The 26,167-nt window shown below is 40.1% G+C and overlaps 1 protein-coding gene across 2 annotated transcripts in view; it reads right to left on the reverse strand.

The window, feature by feature from the left end:
* pav (pavarotti) overlaps positions 1 to 26,167 on the reverse strand; it is a 277,353-nt gene that overhangs the window by 169,537 nt on the left and 81,649 nt on the right. For both annotated transcript variants that reach the window (XM_067145761.2, XM_067145760.2), the window contains exon 6: positions 21,993 to 22,192. In XM_067145761.2, coding sequence (XP_067001862.2) covers positions 21,993 to 22,192 — 200 coding nt within the window. The remainder of the gene's footprint in view (positions 1 to 21,992; positions 22,193 to 26,167) is intronic.

The raw sequence follows: 26,167 nt of genomic DNA on the forward strand, positions 1-26,167 counted from the left end.
GGAGCCATTTCTGATAAGCCTTCTTTTTACGTTTACAAGCTGCTCTCACTTCATCATTCCACCAAGATGTTTGCCTTTTCCCATCTTTACACAGAGTTGTTTCTAGGCATTCCCTTGCTGTTTCTACTACAGCATCCCTGTATGCCACCCATTCACTTTCTATATCCTGAACCTGCTTACTGTCTACTGTCCGAAACTTCGCACTAATCATATCCATGTACTTCTGTCTAATTTCCTCATCCTGGAGATTTTCTACCCTTATTCGTTTGCAGACAGATTTCACTTTCTCTACCCTAGGCCTAGAGATACTTAGTTCACTACAGATCAGATAGTGGTCTGTATCATCGAAAAATCCCGGGAAAACTCGTACATTCCTAACAGATTTCCCAAATTTGAAGTCGGTTAAGATACGGTCTATTATGGATCTGGTACCCCTAGCCTCCCATGTGTAGCGGTGAACAGCCTTATGCTTGAAGAATGTGTTCGTAACTGCTAAACCCATACTAGGACAGAAGTCCAGCAAACGCTTCCCATTCCCATTAGCTTCCATATCTTCCCCCCATTTACCAATCACCTTTTCGTATCTTTCAGTTCTATTCCGAACTCTCGCATTGAAATCGCCCATTAGCACTATTCTATCCTTGCTGTTGACCCTGACCACAATGTCACTCAATGCTTCATAAAACTTGTCAACTTCATCCTCATCTGCGCTCTCACATGGTGAATACAAGGAGACAATTCTAGTCCTAATTCCTCCAACTGACAAATCTACCCACATCATTCGCTCATTTACGTTGTTGTAGGTACATCATAATTGGTGTAAAATCTTCAATTAGTATGTTTAATATATTTTAATTATAGTTTATTTACAGCTAAATTATATTTTATTAAACGTTAAATATGATTAATATATATGATTTCCCTGTAAATATGTAATATAGAATTGTATAACGTCAAATACATATTGTGTATAACCTCAAAATCTGTTTAGTCGAAAGCGGTAGAAAATTCCATAATGTTCATGTGTTAGGCTTATTGTACTATAATTTTGTATATATGAAGGATTCTGGAAACTTACTGTAAGGTTTTTATTATCCAGATACATGTAGAGACGACATGAATTTTGTAGATATTTTGAAGTACATTTTTAAATATGAAAGGAATGTTCTAGTACCCATTCAACTAGCTGGTCGATCGATGTTTCGAGTTTTGTAAGAACTCTTCCAGAAGTCTATCATTCTAGATCGTTGATTGAGTAGTATAAATATCGAGCTGTCAGTCAGTGAAGTTATTTCTTAGTTCTAAGTTCGCAGTTCTCAGTTCTTGGGACTAAGGCAAGTGATGGTCTGGGAGTGACTGTTGAGCTCCAAGGTGGAGTCAGATCATTGGACTCGAGTGAGTGAGTGAGCGAGTAAGTGAGGTGGGGAATTCAAGAGAGTGTGCGAGTCAGTGTTATCTGTACGGGTCAGAATCGACTTCAGGGTACTCCGCTATTGAGTGTTGTATATAGTGTCATATGCGACTATGTATAATTGTGTGTTGTGACGTACAGTGTAAATAAAGTAAATTACATAAGGAAGTGAACATGATCTCGTGTGTTATTTATTTACGTAAAATAAAATCGCAACGTAGAACGTTAAATTGGCGACCGTGGACAGGACACTTCAAGACTCGGCAATGAAGATCGAACAAATGACCATGGCGATGTTATGGAAAGCGCTGGCATCCCGAAGTTTACCGACGGCTGGAAGCAAAGCGGACCTAGAGGAGAGGCTGCGCCATGATTTGATATAGACAACGGAGAAGACCCAGGCAGTTTCGACTTCGAAGTCACCTCGGAGGAAGAAACCAACGACCGGGTATGCAGTACGTTCGCACAACTAATTGCTTTGATTCAGGCCCAGTCCGAAAAACTTGAGGGCAAAATTGAGGCTCAGTCTGGAAAAATTGAGGTCTAGTCTGGAAAAATCGAGGCCCAATCCGAAAAACTCGGGTGGAAAATCGAGGCCCAGTCTCAAGGAATAAAGGACCAAATCAAGCCTTTGGACAAGGAAGTACGAGCCTCGGTGTAGTCCGTAGTTCAAGGCCCAGCGGAAACAGCGGGTGTGCTGTGTGAAAGTACGATAGTTCTGGAGAGACGGGTGAAGCCTGCGAGTAGTGATGGCGGCTCCAGCGTCGTGAAGATGGCAACTCCACGGGACGACGGGATCCTTGTAGCGATGGTGGAGTCCGTAGTTCAATGCCCAGCGGAAACAGCGGGTGCGCTGTGTGAAAGTATGACAGCTGTGGAGACACGGGTGAAGACTGCAAGCAGTTGGCGGCTCCGGCGTCGTGAAGATGGCAACTCCACAGGATGACGGGATCATTGTGGTGACAGCAGCAAACAAACGAGGGTGCCACCTAACCAAGACACAAGTCCCGGCATGAAATCATATGCCGGCAGGAACATTGAATTCAGCACCCCGGAAAAAGAAGAGACTCAACAGGACCAAGTGCATGACGTGCGAGCCTCTCCCGTGCATCACACCAGGGGACTACGAAGTCGCGAACGTCCTGGCAGAACACAAAGGCACGACTAAGGGGAAAGTCAGTGGAGTGTCGACTGCCACGCGAGGACCTGCGGATCACTGCTACGGAGAACAGAGACACCGTCAGCCAGACCCAGCGGATCCCCCATCGGAAGGTGGTGGCCATCGATTGAACTATCTAGTTGTGATATGTGGACTTCAACAACGCCAATGAGAAGACAGTGTGATTGAGGTAGTATAGGTGTAATTTGAATAGTAAGAACTAAGAGAGACGTAAAAATAGATATAAGGACACCTAGATATAATTTAAGACCTAAAATAAGGAATGTACAGGGTAGATATTGAAGGTTTTAGGGGGGATAATTGTCGTAGGTACGACATCGTAATTAGTGTGAAACCTTCAATTAGTATGTTTAATATATTTTAATTATGGTTTATTTAAGGCTAAATTATCTTTTATTAAATGTTAAATATGATTAATATATGATTTCTCTGTAAATATGTAGTATAAGATTGTATAACCTCAAAATCTAGAGAGTCAAAAGCGGTAGAAAATTCCATAATATTCATATGTTAGACTTATTGTACTATAATTTAGTATATATGAAGGGTTCTGGAAACTTACTGTAAGGTTTTATTATCCAGATACACGTAGAGACATTACGAATGTTGTAGATATTTCCATAGGTGTTTGTAAATATTAAAGGAAAGTTCGAGTACCCATTCGACTAGCTGGTCGATCGATGTTTCGAGTGTGTTCCATTAGAGTGTTGTAAGAACTCTTCCAGAAGTAGATCATTCTAGATGGTTGATCGAATAGTATAAATATCGAGCTGTCAGTCAGTGAGTTAGTTCTTAGTTCTTGGGACTCAAGCAAGTGATGGACTGGGAGTGACTGTTGGGCTCCGAGGTGGAGTCTGAGCATTGGACTCGCGTGAGTGAGGCGGGGAATTCAAGAGAGTGCACGAGTCAGTGTTGTTGATATCTGTACTGGTCAGAATCGACTTCAGGGTACTCCGCTATTGAGTGTTGTATATTGCACCCGTCCACCTCCCGAGTCCCAGACTAGCATTTATCTCAGGGGTGTCGGTTCATTATTTAAATCATCAAATATAAATATAACGGCATAATAGAACACGGGGATGAACGGAGCAACTTAAAATTAAAAGGGGGGAGGCTCGATTGTAACTTGAATTTAAGGACTCCGTGATAGGACTAGGAAGTGACTGTTACTTTAAAAAGGGCATCATCTAACTACAATAAAAAGATTATGAGAGTGGTTTCCTTTGAAATAATTTGCCAGAAGGAGCGGTTTATTACGCCATTTGACGTATAAAACTTTGATACACGTGGCAACAATATTTGAATTTACACACATGTTACATATATAAATCACTTGCCATACCGCAGGTGGTATCAATATCTTGCTGCGTTGCTTCTGAAATAAAATGACATTTTGGAGGTATAATTTACGGATCGATTCCATTTGAATCGAACCGTTACTCAAGGATATAGCTTCCTTCTATCGGGAGCCCGAGCATAACCCATGTTACGGTCGGCTTCCCGATTTAACTAAGATGATGTACTCCGGCTATGTACATTTTTCCGAGACCGGTACTCGGACTGGGTAATGTTTCTCGTGAAGTGCGAAAACTGGATTCCACGGACAGTCCCCATCTTACGATATCCAGCTGATGCCATACCAATGAATTAGCATTTACATTTTATTTACATGTGATCTGAATTGTCACCAGTTAGCCTCAGTAGACTACTGACACAGATGAGATAACGAGAAGCGGTGGGAAATACCGTGGCCAGTGACCCCCCTCGCATCGCGAGCGAAGTAAACAAACACGCAAGTATGACTGTAACATCGTCCCGTACGGAAACCGTACAATAAAGAGGTACCAAATGACTCTAATATTATCATTCTCATTGTTCAACATACGAATAGAGGGATATCGTCACCAAATAATTTAATCCACGATTTTATCATCCTCGAAATAATAATTATTATTATTATTATTATTATTATTATTATTATTCCTCAACGGTTCCTGGCACTGTCACGTTTGATTAATATCATCATTATTATGCGGGATGCAAACACAAATGGTTATTACTGTTATTATTATTATATCCCTCTCGTGGTTATTATTATTATTAATGAATAGGTGACTCAAGATGTTATTATTATTCACGTCACTTAAAAAGGTTATTATCATTAATAGACCGGTCACTTCCGCCAAATTATATATTAAGATATCGGTCGCAATTACAAATTAATTCACTGATCAACCAACGACATCATTACAGTTATTATTATGACAATTATTATTAATCCGACCGCGGTGATTTAACATCGTCCTTACATTGTTATTATTATCGGTTGCATATTATCATTTAGATTCCCGTTTAACATCTTTATCAACGCTCAATTAATTAAGGCGGTCCAATCCTTTATCTGCAATATTCATTATTATTATTATCACGACATCATGATTGTCCTCACTCGTTATTACAATGAATACAATATACGACCATTTCTGTGGAATCTGAACTCTCATTATCCTTAGATCCGTTGTATCTCAACGAACAGCTGTGCAGTCTATTTATTTCGTACATGCTGTCACGGGTTCGAATTCTACCCGCTCTGTAACTCAGTATTTCTCTGTGACACTGCCCGTACATTATACACTCATATCAATATCCTAAGTGTCTCTCGTACGGAATTTATTTTCCTCTCTATCTCAATATTCCTCGATTCATTTATTTATTCCTCACAGAATTATCAACTGACTTATTTATTCATTTCGGACATCGTACGACCTTTTATTATCTGACTGCAAATTCTTTCACATTTTCTATCTCATTTGGATCTATGCCTTAGTTCATTCTCCACAAATAATCGTAACATCTTGAAATTATATTTACCAAAATTTGACAATCATGGTCTCGTAATATTAGCACTACATGTTCCGGCTAATGAATCGCAACTTCAAAACGCGACATTTATACGTAAAAAAATATTGGACCGTAATTTAAACCATACGTTCATTAACATGTACGGATTATTAACACCGATCTACATTTGAATATTATTAATCGATCAAATTAAGTTATCACGCACTTTAATTCCAAATTAAAACGACCTCCCGTCATTAAATGATTCCCAATAAACTCAACACTTGATCACATAAATTATTATTATCTCCAAATCATATAAAAAAATATCTTCTTTAAAAAAATAGTTATATTATTTATTTATTATTATTATTAATATTTTAAAAAAAATAATTATTTCGCCTGTAATACGGTAGTCCACTCTTATTATGTTTAACGCATAACCCCTTTTACAAAGTCAATTTATTCTGGCACTAATCACTCCCGATATGATTTACTTGGAAATATTATATTAATCGCATCTCACAAATTTAACAACTTCACTTTGAAAATATGACCATATTAATTTCAACAAAACACTCTTGGTATGGCGAAGCTGGATTTTCCTTCCTTGTCATTAAATGGCTCGTTAAAATGACAAAACATAAAAGCACATATCGGGTCTTATTTAACTAGCATAATCAAAATCAAATGTAAAGAAATTTATCGACTACAAAGAAAATATGAATGCATGCATGACTTAACGTACTACACTATATATACAAATTTACATCTCCAACAAACTGAATACATAAAAGACCCGATTATTTACATTATTATGATTTACTACTGTCCGTGCTACAAATTTAGGATGGGGTCGTTAAGCGACCCATCTTGTTACAGAAGGTAACCAAGTATGACCAAATTATTCCCATTTTTCCCATCACGATAACATTTCCCAAATATATTTTACAGTTTAGTACTCATCTTAGTTATCGGTATTCCATTGCAGCTTCGCAGACGAGAGGCTTCATCCAGCCCCTCTCTGCGTTTTACTCCTCCATCCTTGATGGCGTAGTTTCACAAAAGATTTCCTGGCACATTATTATTATTTTACACTCATATCTTGATTACCACAACCCTTCACCATCTACTACGTTAACACTGTATACTTTAATTTGGATACAACAAATTTCTATCCTAGACCCAAGAATTTAATATATTTACACTATTTAATCTTCGTCCACCTACCGCACAATGGACCTGGACACGTACGACGAGGTGTCAACTATTTCGCCCGTCGCGATACGCCCGATTTATACGGCATTCTTGACGTGTTCATTACATCGGTTCGGTATAGCTAAGTACAGGCTACTACTTCCTTAAAGTACTGTTCGTCACACAGTCTATTATGTACGTACTTATGGTGATATATTTTATACTACTCTCTTGTAGGGTAATTACTTTACGTCACTGATTATTCATAAATAACAAACACTATCCTACGTTAACTATTTCCAGATTTAACATGTTGCTTGAGCGCGATCACACTTTACAAACACTGGCGGATGCTCGCGCCATTAAATGACTGTACGTCCGTAGAATTATAAGTTACCGGCGACCAACAGTTCAACTCCCGATATTCAATTCACGTGTGCTGGCGACCGTCAATTCAGCTCCAACGATTCAAGACAAGTGGCTGGCGAGCGTCAATTCAGCTCCAACGATTCAAGACAAGTGGCTGGCGACCGTCAATTCAGCTCCGTATATATGGATGAAGCCTTTTCCCCGCGGATTTGTTGACGTCATACCCCTTAGGGAGGGGGTGGATTTTTAATATCGGTACTTGCACTCCGAATTGGAAGTTAAAATTTACATCAAATTAATCCACTCCGCTAGCATATCTGCTGGATAAAATATGAACTCCAGGTGATCACAGATTTAGGAGATATGGATGGATTTCGCTCCTTACATTTCGCGCCTTTGTAAGCGTCCCTGACAACGTGGTCTTCTTTCAGCCAATGAGATTCAAGCTGTCCGGTTTCCAAGAAATCCAGCCTTCAATTTAATTAATTTGCCAATAAGTATTAATTATTTTTCCATGCGTGACCTCTAATAAATCCAGTACACCCATCCGTGTACTCATATTAATTTATTACAGATTACTTTTGTAATTACGAAAATATCTCATCCATCATTCCTTAAGATGGTATCACTGAGTCTCCCATCAAATTTTTACTATTGGCCGGCAAGCGGTCACGTGATTTAAATCTCCACCTGCTCGAACTTAGGCTAGCGAACGTACACTCAGCCGCTGTAATTTTCCATGAGGTCATGGAATTTCCGTCCTACCAAAAATATCCCAAGGTCTTACTCATGTGGTGAGTTTTCTTTGTATGATTCTCCCCCCTTCCTCTTTCTGACCAAGACTTATTTGTGGACTCTGTATTTCCTTGTACGCCAACTAATGATATTCCCTGCTGTGAAGTAGCTAAAAGTTGTCGGGTTGAGCTAATCCGTCAGGCTCCAGTCTGTCGTCCTTCCTTCGCTCTGATTTCGACATTACCTAAACGAAATATTTTCAAATACACTCCTCTGTATTTCAATAAATGTATCATATTATTTTACCGATCAAATCATGATTATGGGCCTAAGTCACTCGGGTTCATCTTCCTCTTGCCCAGGTAAAAAAAAATCTAGTGAGTATCATGAGATTTTTTTTTATGATGTGTCCTTATCATCACTATCATGATTTGACATTGGATCCTCTGTTCTGCGACGGCTATTGATTTCGTCTCTCAACATCTGGTTCCTGAACCTTAATTCCTCGTTCTGTCTTTCGATATCATGGATCGCATTGACAAATTCCTGCACGTCTCTATCTCTCCACACTCTGGACATGGCCTTGCTTCAATTGGTGTATGGATTACTTGGACTTCTTCTTCCCTTCCGTCATCTTCTTCATCCTCTTCTTCGACATCATCTTCTTCCGGCTCGTCATCTGCTTCCTCTCGTTCATCCTCTGCTTCTAGTCACATCTCTTTGTTTCCTTGTCCCGAATCGAACGTCGGTGCATTCGGGTTCAGGTCGCTGCCCCCTTTCCTTGCTCTTTGGAATTGCAAGCTCTCCGCTCCTGTCGCTTCCTCATCACGGCCTCGATCATGGATCGCCTCCTTCCATTTTCTCTTGTTCAGCTCTTCTATGTACCGCCTAGACTCTTGGTATCTGTCATCCTTCTCTTGACGAGATCCTCCCTGGTAATATCTCGGGTTCCCTTGATTCCTAGCTGGATACGGCCTGTAATTACTTCTCTGGCATCCACGGTATCCCCTGTCGGCTCGAAAATTTCCTTGGTTTGTTTGCCGGTTGCCTTCCGCAAAATTCCTTGGTCTCGTCCATTGTCGCGGCTTCCACTCCGTATTATATGCTCGACGAGGTTCTGGATCAGTACTAGTTCCCTGGTTCTTCGTACTAGTGGTCTTCGGTTCGATTGTCCGTTCGATATTATTCACCTGTTGGTCCCTGCTCCTAATTTGTCTTGGGTTCGAATGATGCGTTGTGAGGTCTAATTGACGTAATAAGGCCTCCGCATCGACAGCTGTCTGGACATTTGACGCTATCATCATTCGTTGGACCTCGAATGGCAATTGCTTTCCAATGGCGCTAATCAATTCTGTTTCGCTCATTGGATTATCAAGCTCTCGTAGCTTGTGAAATTGTGCCACAAAGTAATCAGAGAATTTCGTTGGTGAAGATGTTGCATATCGTCTGGAGTATACTTCCAGCCTTAACTCCTGCTGTTCCTGAATACTCCAGAACTTTTGGAGAAAAGCCCACCGAAATCCTTCAAAATCTTCAAAAGTATACAAGAAAGCCCTGAACCATACAGCTGGTGCTCCGTCTAGGAATTTCTCGACCGTTCGCAGTTGTCGCTCTACTGGTATTTTATTCTCATTTATATAACCGGCGATTTCCCGGATGAAACCTTTCGGGGTGATATGCCCACGGGCATCGAACTTTGGTGGCTTGTCATCAGACATCTTAATGACGTGTACCACCGATGTCGGGATAGCACTTGATGACGTAGACGACCCATCTCTGTTTTCAAACTTGAAACCGTGTGTATCAGCATGGGATAGGCCTCCTTTCTTATGAATCCCCTGGTTATCATGGGGTTCGTATTCGCGATATTGGAGGTTAAAATCTTGGCTAGACGCTGATGGTTCCAACCTAGCCTTCAACATCTCCAAGTCTTTTCGGATGTCATCCATTCCGTCGGGATTACAACTGGCTATTTCTTTTGTGCCGGAATTTTGCCCATTATACGCCTTGCATTGTTCTAATAGGCGAACTTCCGTGTCGGCAAATGATTGGCCCTGTTCGATTAGATCTTCCGTCCGCTGGAATAACGCTAAGTTTGCGTCTTCGCACTTAGTTATTCTCTGGCTACGGTCTTCTAAATTTATAGTTAGTTCTTCGACTTTGTTTTTCAGTCCTGCTACGATGACAAGTGTACGTGCGGCTTCCCCACGTAACTCGTTCATGCCCTTGTCATGCTTGTCCAAGGTGCCAGCTATCTGCGCGCATTTTTCTTCTACTTGTCCCCGGACGATGTCATTCTCCTTCCGACATTCATCCCGAATTTCCTCTATGTGTGATTCTATGTCTTTTCTGTCAGTTACTCGTAGAGCGGCGAGTTCCTTGACACTAGCGTTCAATTTTTCCTTAATTTCTGCGCGTTCCATTTGAGCCTCATCTCTAACGCGGTCAACCTTTTCATTAACGATGGTAATGTACGCATCCATGTGCACTTTTAATTCGTCTTTCGCGAAGTGACATGCTTCCTGGACTTGAGTTAGTTTGTCCCTAAGTTCCTGTCCCATCGCTACGCTCGCGGCCTGAACTGCATCTATTTGTGCCTTGAGTTCTGTTTTATTAACTTGACACGCAGCCTGTACTTGGTCTATTTTGTTCTCTAACGAAACACTATTAACCTTCATTTGCTCAATAATTTCCTGTTTATCTGAAATCCTATCAGCCCGCATTTGTTCTGCGAGTTCCTGTTTAATCGAACCATTATTAACCTTCAAAGCTTGCATTAATACCTCTAATGTGATCGCTTTCACTTCTCCCTGTCCTTCTACCACTATGTCCTGGGATCGCTCCCCACCGTCGTCAGACATTATAACTTTTCTTGAGAAAGCAAAAGGGCCGATCGGCCTCTCGCCTTGCTGCACACGAAGGAATACGCTATTGGGTCTAGGCCCTATCCTATGACATTATACCCCTACACTAACTTTCATTTAACAAAAAAAAATTTTGACTATAAAACTTGTTTATATTTGCAGGTCATTCAACTTGAATGCTGGCTTGCGCCTAAGATTTCACAATAAACCGCTCCAATATAACAACAACAACAACATTAAAAACAACGATGAAGTTGGAAATCTCCTGCCCTGAAATACGTTAATTTTAATTTATACCATCTCAACCTCTTTTTAAATAACAACTTGAACTGGTGCTCAGTAATATTTTTACCATTTCAAGCCTTCCTAAACAACTGTTTATAATATTCATCTCATGTCCAATGACATTTAAATGGAGTCCTGAATTACCAAAAAAAAATATTAAATTCCATATGGGAAAAAGAGAAACATCAAATCTTCGAGCTTATTGAATTTTGAATCATTGCCAAACTTGAAGAGATTAGCAATGGATTATATTAATACACTAGTCAAATCTAGCTCCGTTCGAAACTAACCTTACTCTAGCATGATACTACGTTACAAGTGAACACACACTTGACCGTGATGCGGTCATCAATTAATAAAAATCAAAAATTTTAAAAAAATATAAAATTTGGAAAAAAAAATATAAAAATTTTACAATTGATTAGCAATAAAATTGGCCTCTCTGCCGTTCTTAAAGCAACACTTTGCCGTTCTTAAAGCCCCACTTTGGGCCAGCCATTTTGCACCCGTCCACCTCCCGAGTCCCAGACTAGCATTTATCTCAGGGGTGTCGGTTCATTATTTAAATCATCAAATATAAATATAACGGCATAATAGAACACGGGGATGAACGGAGCAACTTAAAATTAAAAGGGGGGAGGCTCGATTGTAACTTGAATTTAAGGACTCCGTGATAGGACTAGGAAGTGACTGTTACTTTAAAAAGGGCATCATCTAACTACAATAAAAAGATTATGAGAGTGGTTTCCTTTGAAATAATTTGCCAGAAGGAGCGGTTTATTACGCCATTTGACGTATAAAACTTTGATACACGTGGCAACAATATTTGAATTTACACACATGTTACATATATAAATCACTTGCCATACCGCAGGTGGTATCAATATCTTGCTGCGTTGCTTCTGAAATAAAATGACATTTTGGAGGTATAATTTACGGATCGATTCCATTTGAATCGAACCGTTACTCAAGGATATAGCTTCCTTCTATCGGGAGCCCGAGCATAACCCATGTTACGGTCGGCTTCCCGATTTAACTAAGATGATGTACTCCGGCTATGTACATTTTTCCGAGACCGGTACTCGGACTGGGTAATGTTTCTCGTGAAGTGCGAAAACTGGATTCCACGGACAGTCCCCATCTTACGATATCCAGCTGATGCCATACCAATGAATTAGCATTTACATTTTATTTACATGTGATCTGAATTGTCACCAGTTAGCCTCAGTAGACTACTGACACAGATGAGATAACGAGAAGCGGTGGGAAATACCGTGGCCAGTGACCCCCCTCGCATCGCGAGCGAAGTAAACAAACACGCAAGTATGACTGTAACATCGTCCCGTACGGAAACCGTACAATAAAGAGGTACCAAATGACTCTAATATTATCATTCTCATTGTTCAACATACGAATAGAGGGATATCGTCACCAAATAATTTAATCCACGATTTTATCATCCTCGAAATAATTATTATTATTATTATTATTATTATTATTATTATTATTATTCCTCAACGGTTCCTGGCACTGTCACGTTTGATTAATATCATCATTATTATGCGGGATGCAAACACAAATGGTTATTACTGTTATTATTATTATATCCCTCTCGTGGTTATTATTATTATTAATGAATAGGTGACTCAAGATGTTATTATTATTCACGTCACTTAAAAAGGTTATTATCATTAATAGACCGGTCACTTCCGCCAAATTATATATTAAGATATCGGTCGCAATTACAAATTAATTCACTGATCAACCAACGACATCATTACAGTTATTATTATGACAATTATTATTAATCCGACCGCGGTGATTTAACATCGTCCTTACATTGTTATTATTATCGGTTGCATATTATCATTTAGATTCCCGTTTAACATCTTTATCAACGCTCAATTAATTAAGGCGGTCCAATCCTTTATCTGCAATATTCATTATTATTATTATCACGACATCATGATTGTCCTCACTCGTTATTACAATGAATACAATATACGACCATTTCTGTGGAATCTGAACTCTCATTATCCTTAGATCCGTTGTATCTCAACGAACAGCTGTGCAGTCTATTTATTTCGTACATGCTGTCACGGGTTCGAATTCTACCCGCTCTGTAACTCAGTATTTCTCTGTGACACTGCCCGTACATTATACACTCATATCAATATCCTAAGTGTCTCTCGTACGGAATTTATTTTCCTCTCTATCTCAATATTCCTCGATTCATTTATTTATTCCTCACAGAATTATCAACTGACTTATTTATTCATTTCGGACATCGTACGACCTTTTATTATCTGACTGCAAATTCTTTCACATTTTCTATCTCATTTGGATCTATGCCTTAGTTCATTCTCCACAAATAATCGTAACATCTTGAAATTATATTTACCAAAATTTGACAATCATGGTCTCGTAATATTAGCACTACATGTTCCGGCTAATGAATCGCAACTTCAAAACGCGACATTTATACGTAAAAAAATATTGGACCGTAATTTAAACCATACGTTCATTAACATGTACGGATTATTAACACCGATCTACATTTGAATATTATTAATCGATCAAATTAAGTTATCACGCACTTTAATTCCAAATTAAAACGACCTCCCGTCATTAAATGATTCCCAATAAACTCAACACTTGATCACATAAATTATTATTATCTCCAAATCATATAAAAAAATATCTTCTTTAAAAAAATAGTTATATTATTTATTTATTATTATTATTAATATTTTTAAAAAAATAATTATTTCGCCTGTAATACGGTAGTCCACTCTTATTATGTTTAACGCATAACCCCTTTTACAAAGTCAATTTATTCTGGCACTAATCACTCCCGATATGATTTACTTGGAAATATTATATTAATCGCATCTCACAAATTTAACAACTTCACTTTGAAAATATGACCATATTAATTTCAACAAAACACTCTTGGTATGGCGAAGCTGGATTTTCCTTCCTTGTCATTAAATGGCTCGTTAAAATGACAAAACATAAAAGCACATATCGGGTCTTATTTAACTAGCATAATCAAAATCAAATGTAAAGAAATTTATCGACTACAAAGAAAATATGAATGCATGCATGACTTAACGTACTACACTATATATACAAATTTACATCTCCAACAAACTGAATACATAAAAGACCCGATTATTTACATTATTATGATTTACTACTGTCCGTGCTACAAATTTAGGATGGGGTCGTTAAGCGACCCATCTTGTTACAGAAGGTAACCAAGTATGACCAAATTATTCCCATTTTTCCCATCACGATAACATTTCCCAAATATATTTTACAGTTTAGTACTCATCTTAGTTATCGGTATTCCATTGCAGCTTCGCAGACGAGAGGCTTCATCCAGCCCCTCTCTGCGTTTTACTCCTCCATCCTTGATGGCGTAGTTTCACAAAAGATTTCCTGGCACATTATTATTATTTTACACTCATATCTTGATTACCACAACCCTTCACCATCTACTACGTTAACACTGTATACTTTAATTTGGATACAACAAATTTCTATCCTAGACCCAAGAATTTAATATATTTACACTATTTAATCTTCGTCCACCTACCGCACAATGGACCTGGACACGTACGACGAGGTGTCAACTATTTCGCCCGTCGCGATACGCCCGATTTATACGGCATTCTTGACGTGTTCATTACATCGGTTCGGTATAGCTAAGTACAGGCTACTACTTCCTTAAAGTACTGTTCGTCACACAGTCTATTATGTACGTACTTATGGTGATATATTTTATACTACTCTCTTGTAGGGTAATTACTTTACGTCACTGATTATTCATAAATAACAAACACTATCCTACGTTAACTATTTCCAGATTTAACATGTTGCTTGAGCGCGATCACACTTTACAAACACTGGCGGATGCTCGCGCCATTAAATGACTGTACGTCCGTAGAATTATAAGTTACCGGCGACCAACAGTTCAACTCCCGATATTCAATTCACGTGTGCTGGCGACCGTCAATTCAGCTCCAACGATTCAAGACAAGTGGCTGGCGAGCGTCAATTCAGCTCCAACGATACAAGACAAGTGGCTGGCGACCGTCAATTCAGCTCCGTATATATGGATGAAGCCTTTTCCCCGCGGATTTGTTGACGTCATACCCCTTAGGGAGGGGGTGGATTTTTAATATCGGTACTTGCACTCCGAATTGGAAGTTAAAATTTACATCAAATTAATCCACTCCGCTAGCATATCTGCTGGATAAAATATGAACTCCAGGTGATCACAGATTTAGGAGATATGGATGGATTTCGCTCCTTACATTTCGCGCCTTTGTAAGCGTCCCTGACAACGTGGTCTTCTTTCAGCCAATGAGATTCAAGCTGTCCGGTTTCCAAGAAATCCAGCCTTCAATTTAATTAATTTGCCAATAAGTATTAATTATTTTTCCATGCGTGACCTCTAATAAATCCAGTACACCCATCCGTGTACTCATATTAATTTATTACAGATTACTTTTGTAATTACGAAAATATCTCATCCATCATTCCTTAAGATGGTATCACTGAGTCTCCCATCAAATTTTTACTATTGGCCGGCAAGCGGTCACGTGATTTAAATCTCCACCTGCTCGAACTTAGGCTAGCGAACGTACACTCAGCCGCTGTAATTTTCCATGAGGTCATGGAATTTCCGTCCTACCAAAAATATCCCAAGGTCTTACTCATGTGGTGAGTTTTCTTTGTATGATTCTCCCCCCTTCCTCTTTCTGACCAAGACTTATTTGTGGACTCTGTATTTCCTTGTACGCCAACTAATGATATTCCCTGCTGTGAAGTAGCTAAAAGTTGTCGGGTTGAGCTAATCCGTCAGGCTCCAGTCTGTCGTCCTTCCTTCGCTCTGATTTCGACATTACCTAAACGAAATATTTTCAAATACACTCCTCTGTATTTCAATAAATGTATCATATTATTTTACCGATCAAATCATGATTGATTATGGGCCTAAGTCACTCGGGTTCAATATAGTGTCATTTACTACTGTGTATAATTGTGTGTTGTGACGTACAGTGTAAATAAAGTAATTTATATAAGGAAGTGAACGTGTTCTCGTGTGATATTTATTTACATCAAATAAAATTGCATCGTAGAACTTTAACGTGCCTAACAGAAACTATGTTGCGTGCAATGGTATTCCTGATAAAGAGCCCTACCCCAGACTCTGCCCTTCCCTTTCTAATACCTGTCAAGTACACTTTATAATCTATCTCTTCCTCGTTATCTCCCCTTAACCGAATATCACTTACTCCTAGCACATCCAGATGCATCCTCTTTGCTGACTCAGCCAGTTCTACTTTCTTCCATAAGCCCCATTAATATTGATAGCTCCCCATCGAATTCCATTTTGTTCGCCAAGTTGTTTCCAAGGAGTCCCTCGCCTGTCAAATGGAAGTGGGACTCTGTTACTCCCATAGGTCCAAGGCTTGCTTAAAATGTTCTGAGCTCGGTAAACTCATGAAGCAGGATGCTGCCCTACTTGCACATAGTCCAAGTGAGGATCTCTCCTCGAACGGGTTATGGACCACCGGTGAATTGTATAGTCCTAGCCGCCTGAGCACAAGGAGGGCCATGACTCAGAATATGTCTGAGATGCCCACTCCCATTCCATAGCAACTGGTATCCCGACTCTCAGGACCACTTACTAGGCCACTCAGCCGTTGCCCATGGTTCACGAACTAGGACGTGACTACAGTAACCCACACCGTCATAAAAATCGTAGTTGTTTTATTTGCGCAGCATTAACATTGAGTAAGTTTGTATCATTTCACACTTACTGGCTTGTGCAGCGAGTGCACTTTCCAGCTGACCTCAAGGCCACAAGTACTAGGAATTTTTGAAGTTTTGATGATATTTTTTCTCTCACCAACCTCTCCAATTTGCTTGTGATTAGTGACTGGCAGAATTTAATATAATGCATTCGGGAATTTTTGAGGATCGATACTTACAGTACATTCAAAACCATATTCTCGAGTTCAACATAACCTTTAACAGTCGATGTAGGCCTAATTTACTTGGTACAACACTTCCACAAACTTACTAAAAACTGTATACCGGTGACCAAATTACAATGGAAGATAAAAAAATTAAGAATTCACCATCATGAAATTCCTATGCACTATGATCCAGAAAACCAGGAAAGACAAAATTAGGAATGAGAAAATTAGAGAAGAAGTAAGGAATAGATGATTCTCTCCTCAATAAGATTCGGATATCAAGATTGAAGTGGTTTGGTCACATGAAGAGGATGCCAGTAAACAGAACTGCAAGGAAGGAATTTGACAGAAAAGTAGAAGGAAGACAACCCGTGGGAAGGCCACGAAGTAAATCGATAGATTTAGTTAAGAACGATGTACTGCTGAGAGGTCATGATTGGGACAAGTTGGTGGAGGAAGAATGGTACACGGACAGGATGAGATGGAGGAGGCTCATATACCACACCCAGGAAACTGGAGATGGTTTAGGATGATGATGGGCACTTTTGTATCTAATGTGCTTTATTTTATTAGATTACTACTTGTGGTCGATTTTACAATTCTTAGTAAAGCTAAAGGTTCCACCTATTCAATTCAGTGGCCTCCACGATATGCACTAGCTAGCGTATTGGTAGGTGTGCTAGGTACCAACTGATGAGCCCACCCTAGCACACGAGGGCGAAACGCTGGCAACCAAGAATGAGTTCGCTGGAAAATTTATAATGTCCAATAATGGACCATTTATATTGGTATTATAAATTTACTCATTCGGGACAAATGTTTCAGATTCCCTATGGGAATCAACATATATATCATCTGATGGCCAAGCAGGCATCAATTTTTGGTAATGAGACGAAGTCTCTAGTGTATTGGCACTGCCGGTGGCTGCATGTAGCCTACGCAGTGGCCTCCACGATATGCACTAGCTAGCGTATTGGTAGGTGTGCTAGGTACCAACTGATGAGCCCACCCTAGCACACGAGGGTGAAACGCTGGCAACCAAGAATGAGTTAGCTGGAAAATTTATAATGTCCAATAATGGACCATTTATTTGGTATTATAAATTTACTCATTCGGGACGAATGTTTCAGATTCCCTATGGGAATCAACATATATATCATCTGATGGCCAAGCAGGCATCAATTTTTGGTAATGAGACGAAGTCTCTAGTGTATTGGTAGGTGTGCTAGGTACCAACTGATGAGCCCACCCTAGCACACGAGGGCGAAACGCTGGCAACCAAGAATGAGTTAGCTGGAAAATTTATAATGTCCAATAATGGACCATTTATATTGGTATTATTTGTTGTACTGTCGACAAATACCAGTATTCTGTCTTCACGTTTCATTGTTGTTCCTCAGTTAAGTTTTCTTGTGTAGGTCGATCTTTAAGTTGGAGAGAAAAGCGGGAGTTATACAGCTGGGTTTAAACTCAAAGTGATAAAATATGCTGAAGAACATAGTAACAGAGCTGCCAGTCGAGAATTCAGTGTGACTGAGTTTAATGCTTGCTAGTGGCGTAAACAGAAAGCTGCACTAAAAACCACCAACCGAACACGCAAGGCATTCACAGGGCTGAAAACTGGTAAGTTTCCTGAGCTGGAAGACGAGCTGCTTCATTACGTTACAGAGTTGCAAAATTATGGCTTTAAAATCTCACACAAGATGCTAAATTTGAAAGTGTGCGAACTAGCAATTAAAGGAGGAATCAGCTGTTCGGATCTGAAAGTGAGCCGGGATTGGATTCGTAGATTCATGATATGAAAGGGATTGTGTCTGCAAAAACGAACATCTCTCTGTCAGAGAATGCCAAGCGATTTCAGTGAAAAAATCATAGATTTTCATTGCGATGTGATAGCAATTTGGAAGAAAAACGATTACCTATCTCAAATTGGCAATGCAGATCAAACCTTGATAAACTTCGACATCCCATGCAACACCACCAACAAAGAAGGGAGAATCTAGTGTGCTTGAACGTACAACTGGGTGTGAAAAACAGCGTTGCACTGTCATGCTAGCAATAACTGCAGATGGAAGAAAATTGCCACCGTACGTTATTTTCAAAAGAAAGACAGTGCCTGAAGCGAAGTTTCCCAAAGGCATTCATGTAAGGGTTCAAGAGAAAAGATGGATGAATACAGCTCTTGTCCATGACTGGGTCCGTGCGGTGTGGGGAGCACAGCCAGGGCCACTGCTTTGATGCCCAGAATGCCAGTGTGGGATAGTTTCCCTGGACACTTGGTGGAAGACATGAAAAAACGTCTTCAGGAAATGAAAACTGATTTTGTTGTAATTCCTGATCGACTCTCACATTGTGTACAGCCCTTGGACGTTTCCGTCAACAAGTCCTTCAAGGACAACATACATAAATTGTATGCCGAATGGATGGCACGAGGGGAGCATGAGCTGACGCCAGCAGGCAAAATAAAGAGACGGTACCACGGTAACAGGAAAGTGCACTTCAAGCAACCAACAAATCTCGCAAAGCATTTCGCGGACCAAAAGGCGGCAACTTTCCGAAAGTAGAGGAGGAACTTCTTAAATATTGTAATGGTTATGGCGTCCGTCATGCCAACTTGCTACGCGCCGGGAGCGTCACCGTATCGGCCCCACCCCCCTTACGCTCGAGCGCGCCAATCACGAGCAACACTTAAAAGTGCTAGGCCGGCCCTCTCACCTCCGTCCGCGGTTCCACAGCAGAGGACGACAGAAATTACTCGACTATCAATCTGGAGTCTTCCATCTCGCGAGATTCCTGGATACATCTAGCATCTGGACTGTTCCAGAAGGGTCAGCACAGCTATATAAGAGAGGAACGACCTGCCTGCAGTGAGGAGAGTCAGTTAGTGAGTGAGTGAGCGAAAGCGAGATTGAATTCGCTGGAGCACAGTCAGTGATGGCCTGGGAGAGTGCAGCTTGATGGAGTATCTGCCTGTTGGAGCCGAGGACTCGTTCCTGTTCCTCTGACGTCGTGTGTGTGAGTACCTTGGGGCCGGCTGCTGGAGAAGAACCTTGGATGTTCTGGAGCAGTGCGAAGGGAACACTGGGTGCCGATGTGTGCAGACTGCGAACGGGGTTCGGCGGATTGAGTGCACAGCAGATACTAACCCGACCTGCGAGACTGATGTGTAGGCTGTGGACCGTGACAGCGCTAACGAGTGGGACTGAGTGGCTGAGTGAGTGTATTGTAAATAATTGAAAACTGTGTAGTGCAAGAACAAGTGAGAAACCAAGAGAGAGAGAGAGAGAGAGCGAGAGAGAGAGCGAGAGAGAGAGAGAGAGAGAGAGAGAGCGCGAACCGTGTAAGTGTACTTGTGTAAGCTGTAAGCTCGGCTATCGTCTGTGTGTGTGTGTGTGCGTGCGTGCGCGCGTGTGTGAATCTGTAATTGTAGTGCTTAGTTAATGAATCTTAGAAATAGGACGCTACCAGGTTCTGTACTCATTTATTTACTTATTTACCCCGCCAACACGTTACAATATATTATTTCGTTACACAACGTTGGATATGCCGTTTCTCACAAAATACTGTATATTAAAGGGCACAAAATAGCTGCTGCCCATGGAATCAGCATATCGGATTTGAAGGTTAGCCGAGGTGGGATGATTACTTTTATGAAGAGAAATGGACTTTCTCTTCCACGAAGAACAACTTTATGCCAAAAAATGCAAAGGATTTCAACCAAAAAGTAATTGATTTTCATCGCTTTGTCATCGAGAAGCGTAAGGTGACGAAATATTTCATCTCCCAAACAGGAATCGCAGGTCAGACGCCATTCAGTTTCCACATGCCAACAAAGTCGAACAATCGATAAGAAGGGGACATCGAGTGTTATCGTACGCACTACCGGAAGTGAAAAACAACGATGTACTGCAACGCGTGCTGTAACGGGTGATGGCAGAAAGTTAGCAACTTACGTTGATCTAAAACGTAAAACAATGCCCGAGGAAAATTTTTTGCAAGGGATCCACATTCATATCCAAGAAAAAGAGTGGATGGGCACGTCACTCGTACAAGATTGGATACGAATGGTTTGGGGAAATTATCAGGGTCCCTTCTGCGATGCCCGGCCCTTCTTGTGTTGGACAGTTCTCTTTTTTGCCAGTATTTCATTATTGTGCACTTACATGAATTGTACTTTTATGAATTCATGTTTATTTCACTTCAGGGCGTATTGCCAGCTCATAACAGGAAGAACATTTTCCAGTGTCGATACTTAAAACCCACATATCCAACTTACCTGATGTACCCTACTTCACTTTTCAGAAAAAACTCATGTTGGAATTTCGCGCCAAATGATGATAACCGTAGATGAGTTGAACCAATTGTGTGTATATTTGATGTACCTTTTAAATGTAAATGAATCATAAGTATTTTTGAAAATATCTGAATTCCTTGAATAATGTACGCATCCAAAGTTTTCGCCTGTATTTTTCGACAAAAAAAGTGTGTTAATTACTCGAGAAAATACGGTAATTGAGGAGCTATCTAATGGTGAGATGGTGACCCCGGTCTAGACAGCCAGAAATAACAGCCGAGAGGATTTGTCACAATGACCATGCAACACCTCGCAAACTGCAGGCTTTCAGGCTTAACAGTGGACACTCCGGTAGACGAAGGCCCATTAGAGCTGTATTTTGGTTGGTTTGGTTTAGGAGTGTTTGTAAGATTATAATTATAAATATTTCATTTATGTGATTTTAGCCAAATTGTTTATAGTTTAAATTCGTTCCTGGATTTTCTGTTTTCCACTCCCCCCACCCCCCTGGTCCTTTCAAAAACTGAGAATCGAGGTTCTACTGTACTAGAGTCAATATATTAATGTATATAGCTGTAATAATATGGAACTAGTACAGGATAAATGTCCAAGAACTTCAAATAAATGCACCATCAAAAACCTGAGTGAGGAAAGTCTAGAGGCTAAAATACACACTCAAAATACTAGCCTTAAGTTACACCAAAGCTGGCCATCATGCTGATTTCTCATTCCTACTGTGTCTTTAGCATCATGTTTCACTGAGGTGTATGCAGGACATAGGCAGAATCATCTCTCCTGTCTTTCATGAACATGCTATACTCACCACAGTCTCGTCATAGTCATCACTCCGAGGGTTGACGCATACAATGACGTGGACAAGGCCTTCACCATCAAAGTAATTTTTGAAGAGATGAGTAATTCTTGAATCACGATATGGGACCATTTTGTTGGAACCTGTCAGTTGATTTTCTCGAAGAATTTCAATGCAGGAACGTAACGTCATTAGGGAATTATTAATTGTACCTACAAATACAAAAGAAATACATAAAAATAACAGTTTGAAGGAGGGGATATAATTTTAAATGTCTTAACTTCTACAAATAAATTGGGAGATTTCTTTGCATTAAGAACGAGAAGAAGAAAAGCGTGTGAATCAGTCAGTGGTAAAATGTGAAACCTATCCTCCTCCTGGACTTTTCTCAATGTAATGGGGTCGAGACTACATCTGGATTTGGCCCATCCATTTTTATGTCCGGATGCCCTCTCTGGCGCCAAACCTATGTGGAATAGTGATGTGAAGAGTCGAATATTTCAACTCGTTTAACTCAAGTCAAACATGTATTCGAGTCAACTCGAGTGACTTTCTGTTGCAACTCGAGTAAAGAAATCGATGGATGTCCAGATGAATCATGGCCGACTGCGATAAGACCTCACTCGCTGACGCACTCCCGAGTTGCCCGAGTCAGAGACACGAACTTGCCCAAATCATCGCGAGTGAGATCGAGTGATTTCTGTTCATTGACGGATCGATTTTTAATAAATGCTAGGAAGTGAACTCAAGTTCAACTATCGAGTATTCATTCAATTATAAAAATAATAGTTGTTTACTTTTGCATGCCATCTCATTCGCAAGACATAGCGATGGTCGCCAACTTGAGTTGGCAGAGTTTCCGAATACGAGTTACTTGAGTTAACGAAGTATTCGACTCGTAATTTGCTACAAGAGGGCAAAGAAACTAAATGTCCCAAATAGCCCCGAGTTCAGTCGAATGTCTTTTATTCTTTGACCAGCTCCTAACCAAAGCAAGAAACACCTTACAGTATTAACTTTATTTTTACAAATTATTAAGCCTTCTTCCTTTAGCTTTGGTGTAATGTATTACAAAATTAGTTTTCTATATGCAGGGTTGAGACTATTATTTTGTTTATGTTTGAGAAGAACTCGGTATTTCTGTTTTCTTGTTTATTAATGTTTTCTTCAGCTGACAGCCAATGCTAATTTAATAAGTATGCGATTTCTGGTAGAAAATACATTACTGTACTACTACAAATACAATTGTCTTAGTTTTCATGCCTCAAATGTGCAACTCGCACAGTCATAACAAAGATTCCAGTAAACTCTGCGCATACAAGGAGGTGTTGTTCGAGTTTCCTTACTCGTTCCTTTCACGAGATATTGCGATTGTTTCGCTCTCTCTGCCCTACCTGATCGACTCGTCAACTCGAGTTGGTAGTGTTTCCGAATACAAGTGACTCGAGATGACGAAGTATTCGACTCGTCACATCGCTAATGTGGAGGGATGTATTCACTGTTGCGTTTCTGTTGATGATTAGCAGGTGCTATATATATATAAAGAGAAGTGTATTAACACGAACATTACGGCACAGTTCCTGAGCCAGAGGAATTAAATATATGTAGTCACAATCCCCAGCCTGGCCAAGAATTAAACCCGAGCCCTCTGAAACAAAAGCCAGTACACTGACAATTAAGCAAAGGAGCCGGGCTGTAAAACTATTCTGAGGAAAGATTTATTTCATGTCTCACAAACAATTTTCACAGTTTTCTGAAGATGAACAGGAGCCAGAATTTTGTGCTTAGGATGTGCCAGAACAGGAGGCTGATGTATATGAGCACCTTCAAATATTACCAGACTGGACTGAGCAGGGATTGAACCTGTTAAGAGAGGGGGTGGGGGTGGGGGTGAGGATCTAGAGGAATCAATCTGTCAGTGACAGGACCCAATCTAGACTGCACCATGTTTATGTGGACAAGTATTAAAATAGTGCCCACACTGCTAAAATGCTTCTCCAGAGCAGTTCTAGAATGTGAGGAATAACTGGAGTGAATAGGGGTCTTCCTCAGTGTCTCAAGTCTGCAAAACAAAGGAAATGTGACAAGTTTTCATAGACAGAACAACGTAATTGAATAATAATAATAATAATAATAATAATAATAATAATAATAATAATAATAATAATAATAATACAGAAAACATTTCCAGACATCTACATGGAATTTGGTATGGGCTAGTGCAAAATGAACAACATTAAAAAGGGACAATGGTATAGGACAGAAGGAATAACCATTGCAGCTGATCAATAAATTTAAAGCATGGGCAAAAAAAAAAAAAAAAAAAAAAAGAGGAAGTTACATACATTGCACCGAATGGAACTAGCACTATCGACCTCATCTTCTTCCGAGGCAGAGGGATCACCTTTATAGATCACCAAATAGCAAAGCGACAAAACATCGCAGTACTCAAGAAACATTTACCAATCTATGCGACTTTCAGAGTAAGAAAGAACTGCCAAGACAAAGTAAAACTGACACAAGCAGGATCAAGGAAACTAGACATCGATAATCTACAGGCAAACCAAACAAAGGTAGAATTAGCATCACAGCTCGTTGAAGCAGACCAAGCAGATTCTGCTCTAGAAATTATCAACCACTACATTAAAAACGCCATGATACCCAAAACAGAACGGACCTCAAAAATTTGGTTTGATCATGAGTGTTATGAAGAACGAAGGAAAACACTTCAACTACTGCGCCAAGCCAGACAACAATCGAATAAATCAAACCTTCAAATGTACGCTCGTCAAAGAAAACTCTATAAGCATCTGTTAGCTCTCAAGAAATCAGCATATATGGAAGATCATGCAAAGATACAAGCTAAGGAAGCTCTTAAAGACCCCTACATAGCCTTGAAGAAAAGAGTACATCATCAGTCTAATCATATATCCATTGAATCTTGGAAAACCCACTTCTCAACAATTCTCAACAAAGGAAACAGAACCCGGGCTCTCGACATCAGAAAACAGAACAATACAACAATATCTGCAATAACCCTTACAGAAGTAAAAGAGATAGTATTTTCCATGAAAAAGCGGAAGGCTGCAGGGCCAGACGGGATATATACTGAAAATCTACAAGACTCCCTGGAAATACTAGGTCCCGTATGGACAAAACTCTTCAATAGAAGTCTTGAAAGCGGAGTTATTCCAGATAGCTGGAGGCAATCACGAATGAAAATCCTCTATAAAGGAAAAGGAGAAGCCAATGATGAAAACTCATACAGAGGAATAGCGTTAGAGAACAACTCCTTCAAGATTTACACAAGAATTCTCGCCCGGCGACTTGAGAGGGAAATTGAAATCCACATTCCGGAGGAGCAATTTGGATTCAGGAAAGGGAGAGGGACCCTGCACGCAATTGCAAATCTACTAAACGACATACATGAGGCACTAAGGCACAGAGGAGGAAAATTTCACGTTGCCTTCATTGATTATACGAAAGCCTTCGATTTCCTGAACAGAGCCAAGTTAATAAAGAAGCTAGAACATATGATTGGACAAAACAACCCTCTGGTCACTGCAATAAATAATTTGCTAGCATTCAACTTCGTTGAATTCGAAGACGGTGTATCAACCTCGTCCCCCATCACACAAACCAATGGGGTCCTCCAGGGTGATCCATTAAGCCCAATCTTATTCAATATCGCCACAGCAGATGTAACGAAGATAATACAGAATTCTCCAGTCGTGCTATACGCCTATGCTGATGATATGATACTAGGCTCAAGAAACAGGGAGGTCCTCCAGGAAGCAATGGACAAGTTACAGATCTGGGCCGACGAAAATGACCTACAATTAAATAAAGACAAAACCGTTTACATGACATTTCGAAAAGGAGGAAGAGTTGCGGCACAAGACACAATCACGTTTTCAGGACAGACCTTGAAAAGAGTAGGTAATTTCCGATACCTCGGCATCACTCTTCAATCTAATGGTACCTCTTTCAGAATACACATAAGAGAAAGAACGGCAGCAGCCATACGAGGGATCTACGACATTGAAAACCCCACCATGATCTCACTAGAAACAGCAATGCTTCTCTTCCGCAGCAAAATTCTCCCTACTCTCACCTATGGTATTCAACTCATTTGGGACCACCTTACTAAGACCGACATAGAAACCCTGGAAAGAGTAAAAGCCAGA

This window comes from Anabrus simplex, chromosome 4 (genome assembly GCF_040414725.1).
Source record: "Anabrus simplex isolate iqAnaSimp1 chromosome 4, ASM4041472v1, whole genome shotgun sequence".
NCBI lineage: Eukaryota > Metazoa > Arthropoda > Insecta > Orthoptera > Tettigoniidae > Anabrus > Anabrus simplex.